The sequence below is a fragment of the Conger conger genome, chromosome 7 (genome assembly GCF_963514075.1).
Source record: "Conger conger chromosome 7, fConCon1.1, whole genome shotgun sequence".
Taxonomy (NCBI): domain Eukaryota; kingdom Metazoa; phylum Chordata; class Actinopteri; order Anguilliformes; family Congridae; genus Conger; species Conger conger.
In genome coordinates, this window is record NC_083766.1 from 7,436,276 (window position 1) to 7,455,304 (window position 19,029).

The 19,029-nt window shown below is 48.6% G+C and overlaps 1 protein-coding gene across 22 annotated transcripts in view; it reads right to left on the minus strand.

Annotated features, from left to right (window-relative positions):
- The window catches only part of LOC133132344 (pleckstrin homology-like domain family B member 1), a 90,887-nt gene that overhangs the window by 32,348 nt on the left and 39,510 nt on the right, over nucleotides 1-19,029 (minus strand). For all 22 annotated transcript variants that reach the window (XM_061247709.1, XM_061247722.1, XM_061247708.1 and 19 more), the window contains one exon: nucleotides 15,344-16,824. In XM_061247709.1, coding sequence (XP_061103693.1) covers nucleotides 15,344-16,824 — 1,481 coding nt within the window. The remainder of the gene's footprint in view (nucleotides 1-15,343; nucleotides 16,825-19,029) is intronic.

The window sequence follows — 19,029 nt, forward strand, 5'->3', positions numbered from 1 at the left end:
TATACAGTACATTGATATATGTACAGTACGCATCTACACTGAACACAGGACAATATTCATGTTTCTTTTAGTTTTTTTTTCCAACATTGAGCTTGTGAATGAGTGGACACTGTGAATGAGAATATACAGTTGAGTGAAAGGCAGAGTACAGTAATGTACACACCGCCGTGTGCGTGTAGGAAACGTGCGGGGCGCTGTGTGTGGCTCTGTGCCCCTCCCAATAACCCGCCCTGTAATCACGCTCACAAGATTATCGTGAGTCACCTTACACATCATAGGAGATAACAAGGCCCTTGACACAGCTCACACGCGCTCGAACAGGCAAGCCCACTTACTCACACATGCAACGCCCTCCACAATTTTGCCACCCGACATAAGACAAGCGAAAAGGTTACTCCAGCCTATAAGTAACTAAATCAGGTAATGAGCCATGTTGTAAAGAGAGTTATGGACAGAGTTATTGACACCCCTGTGTTCAGTACTTTTACATACCCTCCATTCACAAGAATGGAACTACCGCCGTCTGTGGCGTTTCATGAGATTGGTCAACGACACTGGGGGATGTTTGGCCTTTTCCGCACACCAAATCTGTCCGCCTAACACGTTGTGATGAGCTCTAACCTCACCTCGCCCCCTGGGGCGATGCAAAACTACACATCTGAAATGGGAGACACCCGCACACGCGGCACTTCAAACAACTCCACTCTCTCCCCAGACACATCCACATGCAGACAGCACGCACGCAACACCTTCCAGACGCTCACATGAGTTCACTCTTCTTAAAGTCTTAAAAGTTTCATCGTGGTGGTGCCCACACCTGTGCTGTTCCAGATGACGCATGACAGAAAACAACTCCGCAAACCACAGCTAACCTAACTTGACAAACTGAACACAGTTCAGACTAACACTGTCCCATTGAAAATTCTACAGCAAGCTAACACTGTCCTACTGAACAACAAATAAACCTATTCAATACAATACAACACAGCACAACACACACTAACCGACTTAATAACAGAAAATTAATACTGACCTACTCAACACATCAAGCAGAATGATACCGAGCAACTCAACATCCACCAGAAAACTAAAACTGTTGTATTAAACACACGGATAAAGTCAAAGAAACCGCAACACAAATCAACTACAGATTGTGTTGTGTGCAAATCAACTACAGACAGAAAAAAGGCAACCAGAAAAAGGTTTACACTGAAAGCCCCATACTCACATGCATTTTGGTTCTCCTGAAAGGAAAAATGAATGTCCAGACAACAGAGAAAGGTCACTCAGTGTGAGAGCATGCACACACACAAAACAAATGAACAGGCACAGCAATAAGACAAGCCCCACCTCCCCCTGGCTTTGTGGTCTCCACCTCCCCGGTCTCTCTATGCCCCAGACACAACTCCATACAGAAAGTATAGCAAATAGCAAATGTGCCTTATCTCTGGCACTTCATAATAAACTCCACACACCTTGCTGAACTATTTACAACTTCCTGCATTCCTTCCATATTCATCGTTTTCATATGGAGTAAAAAAAAAAATGTATTTTGTATTTCAACTGTATTTGAAATTTAGTTGAAGACTTGAGTTGAAATTGCTTTTCCCATCAGAGCATAATGCATACAATAGTGGCAAATGTGAAATCCACAAGCTAGAGAACATATTTTGCCATTAAAAAAAAATAATAATAAAAACAGGAGGATATATTCATTATCCACTCAATACAAATACACAAAATTACTGTAAAAAAATATGATGTACAAAGTTTATGATATAGTCTTCACTCAAAAGCACAGCTATTAGCAGATCTTTTTGTAATATCAAAAATACACTTTAATTATGTTCAAAAAGCAGACAGGTTCACCTAATATCACTGGCCCATTGGCCTGCTCATTTCAGCTAACGAGTTACATGCTGATGTTCCCGGCAGCACTAGCACAGCAATATCTGGCAAGCCAACGCAAAAAGACCCCCCACATATAACCCTGTGGTTTCTCTGTGTCGTCACACAGGAGGGAGACCTCTGGCCAATCGGTGGCCTGCCCCCTGTCAGTGTTGTGCCTGGTGCTGATAAAAACATGTTGCTCTGCAGGGCTGTGGCACGTGCTTACAGCGCACACACGTCTGCACTCTCCCCAACCGACGGAGGATGACGAAGCGATGAGACAGGCCTACACACACCAAGGGGCCTTCCAAATACTGAGAACACAAAACAATCAGGGATAAACACTGGCTAAAGGGACCTTGCAATGCTCAGTGATGAGGAGGAGTGTTAATGCAGTCTCCATAGTTACAAAACTTAACTGCTAAGTCACTGAAAATAGTCATTTTATTGATTATTAAGGCTTCATAATGTCTTCCTCAGCTCTCAGTAATTGCCAATATGCCCTGGCTTGAGATACAAATTATTAAGGGTTTATAACAGCTGACAAATTAAAATAACTAAAGTAATTAAGCATGTAATGATGAACATTATGATGACAGTATCATAATATCACATATTGCATGCAATATTAAAAACCAGCTGCAATAAAATGGTTATGTTGTTTATGTGTGTTTAAAGGGTGCATTTACAGATAAAGGTTTGTTTCCTTATTTTGTTTCTATCTTTATTTTTCAATTGGTCCAGTTTGCTTTCACAAAGGCAAACAATTAAACAGTCCAGAAATTGTCAACAAAACCATATGGTCGGAAACCCTCGCAATTTCTGGCTGTACTGTAACTGTCAGGTTATGTTCACGTTGGTCTTGATTGGGACGTCACGCCACACAGATTTGTCCTTAGCACCTGAAGAACTACCACTTTTCTGCAAAGCATTGTATACCTCGATGTAGTGTTGACGCAGTTTTTTGGAACCCATTTTGTTGGAACCTATTTTGTTGGAACCCTTCATTTTATCCCTGAACATTTTGAGTATCTCAGTGTTCTTACGCACTTTGTCTTCAGCCGATATATTCAGAAAGCTTCTCACTTACATGCGAGGGCAAGTTTGTCCCATTCTGGCCACTTTAGTTAGCTACGTATGCTAGCTTCACCAGCAATCAAAACAGGGAGCAAAACTAAGAGAATGCAGCGAAAATCGTATGTTTCCTGCGATTGGTCCGAACGGCGTTCTCGCCAGAAACCAACCAGCCACTGTGTGCCAGTTCACTTGGAAGCGGCCCAAGACCACGGCTTTGAGGCGGACTAGAGTGGCCGTTAGGTCCGCGACAGGGTTCAATTAAAGTGTCCACTCCACCGCTGGAGGTCGGCTGTGGGCATAAACACTGTGCAGTCGTCCGGGGCCACAACCGCCCCTCGGCCTCACAGTTTGGGTTCTATATGAAAGAGAATATAACTGTGCAGCATTCACATGGTGGGCAGAGCATTTTTAATGTTATTGTTCTTGCACCGGTCTGTGAAATTTGGCAATACAAGCGTGTTAAATGTAAAATGTCTGCATTTATCCAAAGAGCTGTACAATTGATGCTTCTCATTCACCCAATCTCGCACACACACTCACTCACACCAATGGCGATTGGCTGCCAGGTAAGGTACTAAACCAGCTCGTCAATTGGGGGCTAGCCGTCTTGCTCAGGGACACTTCGACACACCCAGGACGGGATCGAACCCCCCCCCCCCCACCTGGCCTCGTTCCAGGTGAACACTGGTTAAATTAAGACAGCAGAGATAACAAACATTTCTTAGTCAGATATGTTTCGGCAGTGAGTGCAGCAACAAGGTGGGTCCCCTGTCACAGGACTAACTCAGAATGCTTTTCATGCCATTGATGTTAATCTATTACAGCCACGGTCGAGAGGCTTCTCAGTTCATAGGTTTGAAGAGTAACTGGGCCACCAGGTCACGTGAAGGGGAGGTGTGTAGCGTAGTGGTTCAGGTAGGCGGGCGACATGGCTCAGGCAGTAAGAGCAGTCGTCTGGCAGTCGGAGGGGTTGCCGGTTCGATCCCCCGCCCGGGCTGTTTCGAAGTGTCCCTGAGCAAGACACCTAACCCCCAAATGCTCCTGACGAGCTGGTCGGCGCCTTGCATGGCAGCCAATCGCCGTTGGTGTGTGAGTGTGTGTAAGAATGGGTGAATGAGAAGCATCAATTGCACAGCGCTTTGGATAAAGGCGCTATATCAATGCCAACCATTTACCATTTAGAGGTTAAGGTACACGGTACATGACTAGGTCGGGGGTTCGATCCCTGGTGTAACCACAATAAGATCCGCTGGGCCCTTGAGCAAGGCCCTTAACCCCGCATTGCTCCAGGGGAGGACTGTCTCCTGCTTAGTCTAATAAACTGTACGTCGCTCTGGATAAGAACGTCTGCCAAATGCCATCAATGTAATTTAATGTAATGTAATGCATTAGCTAAGAAACCCCAGGTGCGATCGCTTCCTCTCCAGGACGCTCCCGTAGTTCAAACACTCCAGGAGAGGTGTGACCAATCAGAGATCAAAGGTTCCCAGGCCAGATTTCCAGGGAATGACACAGCCCGAGTGAGAGCTGGCATTTAACGTCTATGTCACACCTCTTCCTCTGAGGCGCGGGTTTTCGTTATCATTACATCCCATAAACATTTGCGATTAACTGTATGGATCTTACTTGCGTTAAATTAATGGCGGTTGAAAACAGCGGCGGAGTTCACAAAGAACTGTAAAAGAGCTTGTCCACAAGTGCAGGTACACAACGAGCGACATTTTGTTTCAGTTACACTTTATAAACAACATTTAAATTGCTTAACACACAGAAATAACGTATGTAATGTTTAAGCCTCCCTCCGTGAGCTAGCCAGCTAAATTGCTTGTAATTACGCATCACGTAATCGCTTTGCTTTCACTCTGACAACTTTCTGCCTTCAAAGTGCGTCTCAATTGCGTGCTGCGAACACACCTCCGAAGTCGCCTTTTTTTGAAGGACAGATTACTAATCAGGCAACGAGGCATCAAGTCAACTGATTGATCAATGCCGGAGCAGCCGGAAATGCATAATGCGATGCTACCAAGCAGACCAATCGCAGTTCTTACGGTCCGCGTCGCCGCGACGCGTAGTTACGGCTTGTAGCGTAGTGGTTAAGGTACATGACTGGGAGCCACAACGTCAGTGGTTCGAATCCCGGTCGAGCCACAATAAATGATCCGCACAGCCGTTGGGCCCTTGAGCAAGGCCCTTAACCCCACATTGCTCCCCGGGCGCTGCACTGTGGCTGCCCACTGCTCCTAGGTAACTAGGATGGGTTAAATGCAGAGGACAAATTACCCCACGGGGTTCAATAAAAGTGTATCTTATCTTATCTTACATTTCTGGGGAGGTGCGGGTCAGTCTACACCGTAGGTTACGGCATAGGGAATGAGGGGAAACGCAGATTTGACGCAGAAGTATAAATCAGGCTCTACTCGTTCCCTCTCTCTCCTAATGACTGCCGTGGTGTTTAATGATTTCAGCCAGGCTGCAGCAGAAGGTTAGATACCTGTGTCATGTGAAGAGCACCTAAAGGGAAGCCCGCTTCATCACACGGCTCTGAAAGACCCAGTGTACTCCCGCCTCTCAGTGCCTTTCTAATAAACAAATGTTTAATTCATCCCCTAATCCCCGAGACCTTGTTCTCAAATCTCAGGAGGGCAAGTACAGCGGAAAACAAAAAACGCTTCTGAGAAATCGTGAAACATATCCAGCACGATGTGAGAGAAGGCCTGCAGCATCCTAACCTTGTGAGCCCTGTGTGAGCGTTGTGCTCGTGCGTCTGCGTGCACGTGTCTCCCGCCTTACTATTTCTGGTTCCGAGAGCATTCTCGGAAAGTAAAGATACACATTCCTTATGTGTCAATGTGTCCCTTTTACTAGATGCCGCTTGAGGGTTTACGCTGCAAAGGAAATTGCATTGCAAGTTTTTTCATCATACTGACTCATCACACGACCAAATGGGATTTAAAAATTGTGTGCCAGTGAGTATGTCCGGAAAATCTGTGTGAATGATAAAATGCCCAACACAGACCTGGCCAAAATGAATGACTTCAAAGTCAACTGACTGCTGAAACAATTCAGGTGGCACTTCAGGGAAACCCACAGAGACAGGAGCCCGGGCACAATAGCTAAAGCACAGAACAATGTCCATATAACCCCTCTGTCAGCCTCTAAGTGAAATAACGCACTTTCACTGAAGCAGCAAAGAAAGCACAGGCAACAGATTATGCAACATTTACAACAAACGAGCCGCTAACTGGCGGAGAACCAGGCCAAGATTTCAGAACCAGGCCACCTTTTGGAGAAAAATCTTCCCTTCGGAACTAGTCACAATGTGATGCTCACATACAGCATGCAACTGAAAGCACAAGAGAACCCCCCCCCCCCCCATTCTCCCTCTGAATCCTGGGCTCATATGTGAACATGGCCACAGAGAGGGGCCAGATGACCTCTGACCTTTTTTTCACTAGCGTTCCGGGGCCTGGCTTTTCAGTGAGCCATCTCGGTGAAAAGTAGGAAAGTTTGCTGGGAACCGACTGTATACACAAGGCAACAAGAATGAAGGGAATTTCACATACTGGAAAGCCCATGGGAGCACGCTGGCGTCCGCCTGTATTCTTTGTGAGAAATAGCTGAATTTGGTTTTCTCATACTGAGGGGAGGTCAGTTCCGTTTCATAAGCCATTTTCATTAATATTTCTCAACAGAGATGTATTCAAGAGATATTTTCTCCCTTGACCCTGGCCATTGCAGGCACCGGATATCTGCAAAATGCGAGTTTATGAGTGCTACAGAGACCTCTGTGAAAGTGTACAGTGTGTGTGCATGTCACTATTAGTCAACTGTAAAAATCTCAATGTTTGTTGATTTATACATTTTTGCCAAACAATATATTCTAATGTGGTCTACCATGTACATATATTAGAATAAAATCTGAATAAATACAAATAATGGCATCTCATCAGAAGCATAGCCAGTGTGAGCTCCCCTGAACTCAGCAACCAACTCTCCACTGGAGCTACCTTCTACAGCAACCGCCTCACTTTCCAAGGAGAGAAATCACCTTACAAACACAATAACGCAACGGTTATTGCGCTATTGTATTTGCAGGCGGTTCGACAGCCAGCAGGAAAGGTCTACGCGATACTGACAGCGTGCACAATGCTTAGCGCATGTTAATATTAGAATGTGCCCTGGTTACCTTCCGGAGGGCATCCACGTTGTTCAGGGAAGCCGGCCTCTTCTGGACCAGACTTTGCAGGGAAACCACCGCCCGGTCCCTGGACTGCCCCAACCTGTGCTGGAGTGTCCCCATCCTGCCAGTCCGCGATAGTCCTCGACAAGAACCTGGTTCTGTTCGTCTCAGCTTAACCTCTGATTCACGGTGCTCTCTTTAACAGCACTTTCTATTCTTAATTCATCATCGGTTTGCCTTTGAGTGTGCCTATCCCCGAGTCTGCTTCCCGCTCACAAACACGTTCACGTTGAGCTACAAGGTCTTGTGCCTAGAGGGTCTGAGCTCTCAGAACAAGGACGGAGTCACTGCTAACGGAATACGGTATAACATTTCTAATAGGGTGGGGTAGAGTGACAGAGGCTTTTAACTGGCTCCCATGAAAGCAAATCCTCCGGATGAACCAGTCACAGCTTATTTTGATTAGAAAGAAGTAATGTACATCAGTTTGTGATAAAATATGCTGCACTCAAGTAACAGTTCAAAATAAAGTTGCAATTTTTAAATACGTCCCATATAAAATAAATATACAGTACATACATGAAACTATTCTTGCCACTTCTGGATATAACTTTTTTCAAATACCGCATTTTCTGCATGGTGCTTAACACCACATTCAAATACCAAATAATAAACTATGCTAACATTATATATTATTTTGAAGTTGGGTACATATTTAAACAACTGTATTGCATGTATGGTGATACTGGTGATACAGCCCCCTCTAGTGGACATCCACTGAACTTGCAGTTCCACCTAGTTTCAGCCACGTAGGCTAATAGGGCTGACTTGGAGCTAATCGCACCTCGCTCACGGAGAGGCACTTAAAAGCACACTTTGGCCGTGCCAGCTAGCGAACTAGGAATGACTGCTCTGTGTAAAGGTACAGCAAGCGGCTCTCTGTGTTTAAAGCAGAGCGAGCAGTGGCCGAAATCAGTGAGTTTTCGGGGCACTCATCCTCCACCTTGCAACTGCTTCCGCAAACTGAAGGAAAACTTACTCCATGACCTGGATTACACGTTCAAGATCGAAAGCATGAGGAAGCAAAGGGAGGAGTGCTCTCCCTCTACTCTCTCTCATTCCCTCTCATTCTCTCATTATCTCCCCGTCCTGTCCGTTGCTATGTGGGAACTCACTGCGGAGATCAGTGTAATCTGGACCAAGCTGTCAATTCAACACACACCACCCTCTAATCCACAAATGCATCACTTGAGCAAACACACACACGCACGCATGCACGCACGCACGCACGCACGCACGCACGCACGCACACACACGCATACACAAGTGCACAGATACAACACACACAGCCAAAAGCAGACGCCATCAGCCAGAGCTAAGCAGAGTCTACCAAGAGGGAACAGAAGCACACTTATTAAAAAATCCCTGAGTTTGCATGTATGCAGGCTCACAGGTAGCTCTGCATGCAGGGCTCTGCAGGGCTCTGCACGCTCCCACAGCGCACCAGCACACCCCCCGGCAGGAGCAAAACAAGGGCATTCAAACAGCACGTCTTCCCACAGTACTCTCCACTTCTGAGAATCTTAGGGGAAGGTAGAGTCTGTGCTGAACTGTCAGAGGAAGCCATCTGAAATAATGGCTAATATTCAGCTGTTTAAGAGGGTACTGTCCTGGTCGGCCCCAAGAGCACAACGTCCTTCTGTTTGATGGGCATGCCAAAGGACATCTTGTATCAATGGGGCGACGTGGCTCGGGCAGTAAGAGCAGTCGTCTGGCAGTCGGAGGGGTTGCCGGTTCGATCCCCCGCCCGGGCTGTGTCGAAGTGTCCCTGAGCAAGACACCTAACCCCCAATTTGGTGCTTTGCTTGGCAGCCAATCGCCGTTGGTGTGTGTATGAAGGGGTGAATGAGAAGCATCAATTGTACAGCGCTTTGGATAACGGCACTATAAATGGCAACCATTTACCATCCATCCCCATCTCCAGTTATACTGACTCACAGTGACACTCATTTTTATAAGAGCTGCATTACAGCCTCCCAGTCATCTTCAAAATAGACTTCACAGTTCTTCACCAAAATGTATAAAACAAAACTGGGTGCCTCCGCTTTTCCTTTGATCGCATATAAACACAGGCATTTATAAATACCTGCTCACGACCCACCCTTACCGATTTGCCATGTGGCCCTTACTTGGAAAACGCCTTGAGCGGCTACACAAGCCAGAGGCCCTCTGTAAGCTATTTTTAATGCAGTTTGCTTAACTGGTGAGTTTTCCACCCACAGCTCCTGTGCCGGTAATAATAGTTCTTACAGGTCTGCCATGACACGGACGTCTTCTCCTTTTGTCCTGCCAAATATTCTGTCCTATTCCAAATATTATATCCAATAAACAACACGTAAACACACACACACACATACCATACACACACAAACTCACACTGCACACACTTCTCCCATATACATACATGCACACAAACCCACCCACACCGCACACACAAACACAACGGACGTACACATACGCACATACACACAAATAACTCGCACACGCAAATCAAACACCAGCTCAAACAAATGCGAACTTGTGCACGACGCCTACACCCCGGAACGTTCCGCAAATCCTCTCCAGCTTCCCGCTCCCCAAAAAAACCCCCAAAAATAAACCGGAGCAAATAAATCTTCTCTTTATGCACGTCTGTCAGCTGAGCACAACACCAAGAGCGCAGCTCTCCCATAATGCATCAGCCCTCCTTCCCCCCCCCCCGTTTCTATTTTCCCCAGAACAAAGCGCCGACCGCAAAATCTCCTTATTTCCTGCCTGATATGCAGGATAGATTCGACCAGCCCTTTCTCTCTCTCTCTCTCTCTCTCTCTCTCTCCCGAGAGGAATAATCTGCGAGTGAACGAGCCAGCATTGGGCTTACGGCAGCGCGCATCGACGCCGTCTGGTCAGGACAGCCGATGTCACCGTTAAGAGTGCCGCGAGGTGAGCAAGGGGCGAAGGACAAGGCTTGTGACGGGTACGACTCCTCCAGACCTCACTGCACACCACCACCACGCGTCGGGCAGCTCCTGCCAGGCACATCGCCCCAGCAACCGCGCAAAACTCCCAAGCCTGGCGGCAGGTCGGAAATGGAAGTGCACCGTTGCATTATTTAGCATTTAATAAGCTCAGCCAAGACATAAAATAGGGCTTACCTGTCAACTGAATCTTTCAGTGCATTAGGTACAGTTAATACAAATATGTACGATAGATATAATATATATATATATATAGTATATAAATATGTGTGACTATGTACACATATAATATACAGAGCCAAAACATTGAGCCTAATATTGTGTTGGTCCTCCACGTGCTGCCAAAACAGCTTTGACTCGCCAAGGCATGGACTCCACAAGACCTCTGAAGGTGCCCTGTGGTATCTGGCACCAAGACGTTAGCAGCAGATCCTTTACGTTGCGAGGCGGAGTCGCCGTGGATCGGACTTGCTGTTCCAGTACATCCCACAGATGCTCGATCACATTGAGATCTGGGCAATTTGGAGGCCAGCGCAACAGCTTGAACTCTTCATCATGTTCCTCAAACCATTCCCAAACAATTTCTGCAGCGTGGCAGGGCACATAATCCTGCCGAAAGAGGCCACTGCAATCGAGGGATACCGTTGCCATGAAGGGGTGTTCCTGGTCTGCAAGTGGCACAAAAATTGACGTCCACATCAAGCACGGTAGCCCTTGTGTCAGTTCGGACCTTCTGTTGGTAGCTACTCACCACTGCTGACCGGGAGCACCCTACAAGCCCTGCCGTTTTGGAGATGCTCAGACCCAGTCATCTGGCCATAACGAATTGGCCCTTGTCGAAGTCGCTCAGGTCTTTATGCCAGCCCATTTCTCCCACATCCAACATGTCGACCACGAGAGCCAACTGTTCACTGACCGTCTAATATATCCAAGAGCTTGACATGCGCCCCAGTTATGAGATGATCAACGTTATTCGTTTCATCTGTTGTACGTAACTGGGACCCAGATGGTTGCTGTTTCGACCCCTGGTGTAGCTATGATAAGTTCCGTCTGCACAGCTGTTGGGCCCTTGAGCAAGGCCCTTAACCCCACATAGCTCCGGGGGGGGGGGGGGATTGTCCCCTGCTTACTCTAATCGACCGTAAGTCATATGGATAAAAGCATCAGCTAAATGACAAATTATAATTATTATAATTATTATATGTCGTCGCCCGCCCCCCGCCCCCGCCCCCGCCCCATCGCTCCTGGAAACAGAAACAGAGAAGGACAGGAAAGGCGGAAAGACAGAGGGAGCCCTGCTCCATTCGGGCCCGCTGGTTTGGCGTGTTTGTGTTGTTCTGCCCAGGCCTGGCAGGAAGCAGGCAAACAAACAGCCCCCGGCGTTCCCCCCCGACGGCGGCAGGGAGGGTGACGGACAGCTGCGGGGCGGAGCTCCAGTCAGGAGGGAGAGCACTCGGCGGCTGAGTCAAGCTCGCGCTCGAAGCTGTCGTGTAAATATAGCGGGCGCGCGCGCGGACTCGCGTTCCGCCCGGTAACCCGCCCGACTCCCTCCGGAATCCGCGCCGGCGTCGGCGTCTGGCTCAACGGGGGCCCTCCCGCCGGGGGGGGGGGGGAGCCCATATGGAATTACTGCCGGAGAGCGGAGTCGAGTCCCCAGAGGCCCTCTAAGGGGAAGGGGGGGGGGGTTAGGAGTCAGCAACGTGAAGAAGGGCCTGGGGGGGTGTCTGAGGAAAGAGGCAACCGGGACACCTTGCACCTGCCTCGTTTTCGGAGGGAAATTATTTTGTTTTGTTTGTGCTCCCCTGGAGCCTGTGCGGAAGGGACCGTACCGTCCCGATTTTAGGGAAGCTGACCAGCTCCTCTGGCCAGCACATTGGTGCGAAAAGTCCACCCGGGTTTTAGGAGTACACAGAGTTTTTTGTCTCAGGACAGAGCTCTGTATGCTACAGAGATCTACCACAACTAGCGGGCTGTTCCGTTAAGCCGAGAGACTGGAAATACCACAACGTTGAACTCCCCCGACCGGGAATAACGGATAACAAATACTACGTAACCATGGAAACCCAGCACCTCCTGACACAGTGAAATTACTGTGTGATATTCCTATTTCGGGAACCGATATTCTGATAGCCACGTCTGGAGGTGAAATGATTCTGACTCTGCCCTTGCTGAATCTTGCTGAAAGTGCACTGACCTGTTGCATTATGAATAGCAACGGACGGGCCAGGGCAAAATACAGAACATTCATAGTTGGCACGGCAACATGGACACCATTGGAACCACCACCGCCAGTGAAGACCTTGACACTGAAGCCTGGATTGGAAGAACACAAAGCTGACAGCCTGCTGTATAATGGCCTCTGGTTTGAATTTGACTCCATTTCGAGCATCTTAAAGGGCAAAAAATCGATAGCTCACAGTTAGTCTCTGGTTTAAATTTGACTCCATTTCGAGTACGTTAAATGGCGAAAAAAAAATAGATAGTGCACCTTTAGTCTCTGATTTAAATTTGACTCCATTTCGAGTACGTTAAATGGCAAAAAAAAATAGATAGCGCACCTTTAGTCTCTGATTAAAATTTGACTGCATTTGGAGTATGTTAAAGGGCAAAAAATAGATGGCTCACCGTTAGTCTCAGGTTTAAATTTGACTCATTCCACAAAGTCTACAGTTGCTTCAAAAGCGAATAAGTTACGGAGGCGCAGTCGAGTGCTGCTGGGCGTTCTACAGCCCATCGGAGCTCATACCAAAGCTCCACAGCCCAGCTACATGCTACCAAATGTTAGTGACAACATTTTAGCAAAAAACGACATTAGTGAAACTTTTGAGAACAATTTTTGCGTAAATCTCCGATGCACTCAAAGCAACAAACACAGATCACACCAGCTTAGACTGTGTAGAGCGCCGCTGTAATCTTATCTCATTCCGTTTCTCTTCCAACAATGATGTGAATAACAATACAGAAAACCATTCTGAAGGTCCTTATTCATACTGAGAATGCGATAATGACAAGGTAAATGCAAGCATGCTTTCTGAGGCCAAAGTCTAGTTGCAATGTGTCAACATGGCTTAAGACTAGAAAGGCCAGAGCCAACGCAATCAGGCGTTTGGACTTACTCCAACTGTAGCACTGTAAATACTTGTCCATGACTTCTGAATATCTGGGCTTAAAAAATAACTGCATTTTTGGAATTATGAAAAAACAACTCCATAAAGAAATGCAGGTTCCATTTTCATGCAAGTCTTCTGCAGACAGTGGTCATTGACAAACATTATAGGTCTCACCTAAAACTCTGCAGAGATTACGCCTGACATATTTTCGGGTTTTCATTGAAACTGAAACTTTGAACAAACTCTGAATACACAACACAATTGCAATACCTAAAGACAACTGCGTGAAATGCAACAGATTTGAGCTCCCAGCTCACATAAAAGAAAAGATCTGCCTCTTCTGCGGAGCAAGAGAGAGACAGCGTGTCATAGCAGAAGCATGCTGAAACATGCACTTTGAAATTACTTTTTACAAATATTGCACTTTCTAATTTTTCTGCTACTTTCCCCCCCATGTCTTGTTTCACACATTTTAGCACGGTGCTCAGTGTGCCAGTAGTAGCATATGCATTGTCACATTTTAATCATAGCATATATAACAAAATAAAAAACAAAAAACAATATTATATATATATTATATATATTAATATATATATATATTTCAAGAAATTAATTCTGTGATATTTGGGTTCATAATCTTTATGAAATTAGGTTGCTGTGCTTGCAGAAATTAATGTTGAAATGCAGGATAAGCCCGCATTGCCAGTTCTACAACGTTAAAAACCCTGGGCTTTCTAGTGTTATAAAGAAAAAAACTATAAAGAAATTCCACAAAAGTACATTTGCCCCTTCGCTAACCCCTCCCTGCCCATGCTGTGAATTATGGGAAATAGGTAGTTGTGGTTACTGGCTTCCCCTGAGAGGGGCAATAAGGACACACAAGCCTGAGAGGGGCAATAAGGACACACAAGCCTGAGAGGGGCAATAAGGACACACAAGCCTGATGTGTCTCCTTCCCCTGAGAGGGGCAATAAGGACACACAAGCCTGAGAGGGGCAATAAGGACACACAAGCCTGAGAGGGGCAATAAGGACACACAAGCCTGATGTGTCTCCTTCCCCTGAGAGGGGCAATAAGGACACACAAGCCTGATGTGTCTCCTTCCCCTGAGAGGGGCAATAAGGACACACAAGCCTGAGAGGGGCAATAAGGACACACAAGCCTGATGTGTCTCCTTCCCCTGAGAGGGGCAATAAGGACACACAAGCCTGATGTGTCTCCTTCCCCTGAGAGGGGCAATAAGGACACACAAGCCCGATGTGTCTCCTTCCCCTGAGAGGGGCAATAAGGACACACAAGCCTGAGAGGGGCAATAAGGACACACAAGCCTGATGTGTCTCCTTCCCCTGAGAGGGGCAATAAGGACACACAAGCCTGAGAGGGGCAATAAGGACACACAAGCCTGATGTGTCTCCTTCCCCTGAGAGGGGCAATAAGGACACACAAGCCCGATGTGTCTCCTTCCCCTGAGAGGGGCAATAAGGACACAAGCCTGAGAGGGGCAATAAGGACACACAAGCCCGATGTCCCCTGAGAGGGGCAGTAGGGGCACACAAGCCTGATGTCCCCTGAGAGGGGCAATAAGGACACACAAGCCTGATGTGTCTCCTTCCCCTGAGAGGGGCAATAAGGACACACAAGCCTGATGTGTCTCCTTCCCCTGAGAGGGGCAATCAGGACACACAAGCCCGATGTCCCCTGAGAGGGGCAATAAGGACACACAAGCCTGATGTGTCTCCTTCCCCTGAGAGGGGCAATAAGGACACACAAGCCCGATGTGTCTCCTTCCCCTGAGAGGGGCAATAAGGACACAAGCCTGAGAGGGGCAATAAGGACACACAAGCCCGATGTCCCCTGAGAGGGGCAGTAGGGGCACACAAGCCTGATGTCCCCTGAGAGGGGCAATAAGGACACACAAGCCTGATGTGTCTCCTTCCCCTGAGAGGGGCAATAAGGACACACAAGCCTGATGTGTCTCCTTCCCCTGAGAGGGGCAATAAGGACACACAAGCCCGATGTCCCCTGAGAGGGGCAGTAGGGGCACACCAGCCCTGACACTCCACACTCACCAGCCGCTCCATCTCCTGCTCCCTCAGACGCTCCTCGCGTTGCCGCCGGTGATACTCCAGCAGCTCGTCCTCGTTGTCGCTGATCTCCGTGATGCTGTTCTTGCGCTCCCGCATGCCGGGGTGGCCGTGCCGGGGCTCCCCGGAGCCGCCCGGCAGCTTCCTGTGGCCCCGGGGGCTGGAAAGGGGGGACGAGCTGGAGAGCGAGCCCAGGCTGTAGGCGGGGGACAGGGCGTTCCCGTACCCGGCCTTGCGGCCGCCGCCGCCGTTGTCCGAGAGCAGCCCCGAGGTGGGGGAGGGGCTGCGGGCGCGGACGCCCCGCCCCCCGAACGCCTCGTCCAGCGGGGAGCCCGCCCTGCGCCTGAGCCGCGGGCTCTCGGGGACCAGCTTGCCCGGGGGTCTGTCGGCCGCCCGCGGGGCCGTGGGCGAGGTCCCGGGCAGGGCCCCGGGGAGCACGGGCACGCCCCGGCGGGACATGGAGGGGCTGAGGGGGGGGAGCTCCCGCATGCTGCCGCCCGCCTCCTGGCCCCTGCGGGCCAGCCGGGGGCTCTCCGGGGGCTGCAGCGACCGCGCCGCAGGCTGCTGGGGAAGGCACCCGCCCTGGACGATGTGGACGATGGGGTCCAGGGGGGGCTGGAAGGCCCGCGGGGCCTGGGAGAGCTGTCGGGAGGGGCTGGAGGCCAGGGAGCGGTCCACAGGGCCCGGGTCCCGGAAGGGACTGGACGGGCGCTCCTGGAGGCCCGCTTTCGCCCTGGGGCCGGAGTGCACCGGGGAGGGGGACGCGGCGGGGAATTTGGGGGTGGACCTGGGGCTCCGCGAGGAGGCCACGTCCCCCGCGGGGACAGACACCGAGACCGACGGCCTGGGACTGTCCGAGCCCCTCCCCCCGGCGCAGTCCGGACCCGCGCCCCGGCACACCTGGCCCAGGCTCCCGGGCGTTTCCAGGAGGCCCTTCCTCTGAACGCGGGGGCTTTCCGGAACCTTCTGCCCGCCGTTGCCGGCCGCGTAGCCGGGCAGCGGGGCGCGGGGCTGGGCCGCGTAGTTGTAGCTGGACGAGCGGGCGGGCACCGGGGGCAGAGCCAGGCCCGGGTCCCCGCAGCTGGCCGGAGACGGGCTGGTGTAGCTGCCGCTGCTGGCCGCCGACGGGGAGGAGAGCGGGGAGAAGGGCGGCGAGGCGTTCTCGTAGCTGGAGCCCACAGACATGGCCCCCGGGCTGGTGGGCGGGGTCAGGAGGTACCCGCCGCCCCCGTTCACCACGGGGGAGCCCGGGGAGTGGGGGATGGGGTGGCCCGCGGGTTTCCGGGATTCGGAGGACGAGGAGGCCTGGGAGTCGTCCATCACCAGCGAGTCCATGATGTCCTGCAGGTCCTTCTCTATGGAGCTGACCAGGGCGCGGTGCTCAGGGCGGGGGTCTCTGCTGTAGGCAGCTGGTTGCGTCTCAGCCAGTCCTGTCTGGTGGTTCCCATTGACCAGGCTATCGGAGTCTGTGGAAGAGAGGAACCGGTTAGCACATACATACATACAGACTCACAGGTATACATACACATGTACACACACATCATGGACACACATACACATATACGTACATGATCGCAGACACGCGTACATGCATACAGAATCACAGGTACAGATACACATGTACACACACAATCATGGACACACATACAAAATCACAGACACACATACATACATACACACAATGCAATGTATACACATGTACACACACAGTCAGACACAGATATGTACACACACAATCACAGACACACATACACACACAACCACAGGAGCACAGTCCCACATAAAATCTAACATATGTGCAAAATACACTCAAATACACAGCACTGATAATGAACAAACATAAAACAAAGACATGCATACACAGTGACTGTGTATGCATGCCAACAGTCACTCAGAATCTTTCACATGAACACACACAAACGCCCAGTTACACACGCACACGCACACACACAGCCATACATGCACCCAGTGGAACTAACAGTGTACTGCTCAGAGCAAGGTCAAACATGCAACACATTGTACATACATAAAAAACAAATGCTTTGGTCTATTTTGAGCTACAGTAAAAAAATAACAATAAAAAATACATAAGATAGTAGTTCTACATCCATGCTTGGCATTTTCTCTACTGGCTGATCCCATAAGCTCCAGCAAGACCAACAGTCTTTTTTTGTTTGTTTGTTTGTTTGTTTGTTTGTTTTCCAGTTTCCAGTTTAATCCCGGGCTAATCTGCAGTTGCTGCTAAAATTAAATCCACAGCCCGCCTTCCAATTATACCCAGTACAATTTCCCATTCGGAAGCGCTGGCCAGCGCATAATAGCTGGAAGCAAGGGGCCAGAATCCTGGGGGAGCAGGCCTAGAGCAGATAAGAGCCAGAATCAAAGGAACGGTTCAACCGAATTACGGCATGACTCACACCAATGCAAAACATGGATGGTATCAGCGAGTCGGATCTTAATCTCCGACCCTATACTCTCCCGGACATGAAACTCCAACTGACAGCGAGAGGCCGACAATATCAGCTCTGCTCCGTCAGTAAGGACTCAATCAATAAATCAACTAATACATGGGTGGATCAATCTTCTTCAGAAACAAGCGTATCTGAAGAAACATTTGAAATGAACTGCTATTTGAAGAGAATTGTACCATCGTACGAAGTCTTACCAATGATATTGTTTCCATTGACCGAATCATTAAAATCTTTCAACACATCGATAGTTTTCACACGGACAGTGATCAGTCAGTTTTATCATATGTGCTGCAAGAAACAATGTGCCAGAGGGGTCCAGGAAAATCACAAAAAGTAATCAATAAGACTGTTGCCATCGATTAAACTCTTCAGATCATGCATTCAGTTTCCAGATAAAAATCAATGGGCACGAGGGAAGCTTTGGGCTCACCGGTTAGGAATGCCAGAGTTGCACTAAGTTCACAGCAAAGGTGCACTAAATGTCATATTTTAAAGAAGTTCCAAAAAGTGACACATCCATACAAAAATAATAAAAATTAAATACCAACGATCTGCAAAACAAGGATGCGTCCACGTGTTCTACAGAAGACAGCATTTCAATACTAGGTTATCCGAGACTATCCAAGGCAGTATTAGCCACCATCTTTTTGTACCAAACCCCGAATTACTACATGCTGTATAGGCATAACGTAACAAATAAATCGAAATGAGCAAAACGATGGAAACGGTAAGATATATATAATTTAAAAAACGAAAAACGGATTTCTCACAACCTTGAAAACTGTGCCCCAGATACAAAACGGGATTCACAAATAATTAATACGCTATTCAGCTAAGAACTAGGCTAACGTGCACCCTTTTCCAGTGAATCAACATTCAAGATTATTCTGGGGTTTTTTTGTAACAGAATGCTGTCAGATTGATTGAGAGACACATTAGTGACATCCTCATTATAACCAGCATGACTGTTCGGAGTCGGTGCCAGACGCATTATATTTCAGATTCAAAATGTGTTCGGTTTAAATAAGCGATTGTAATTTACAGTGACACGGTGTTGTAGGCAATTTTCAATTCCTTGTTTAGGGAACATACGGAACGTAGCTGGCTTTGTGACATGCATTTGTAATGCACATTTGCAGCGTAAAAAAGGGCAGTAAAAAATCCAATCGGAAAAACGTTACCAACAAAAACAATAAAGCA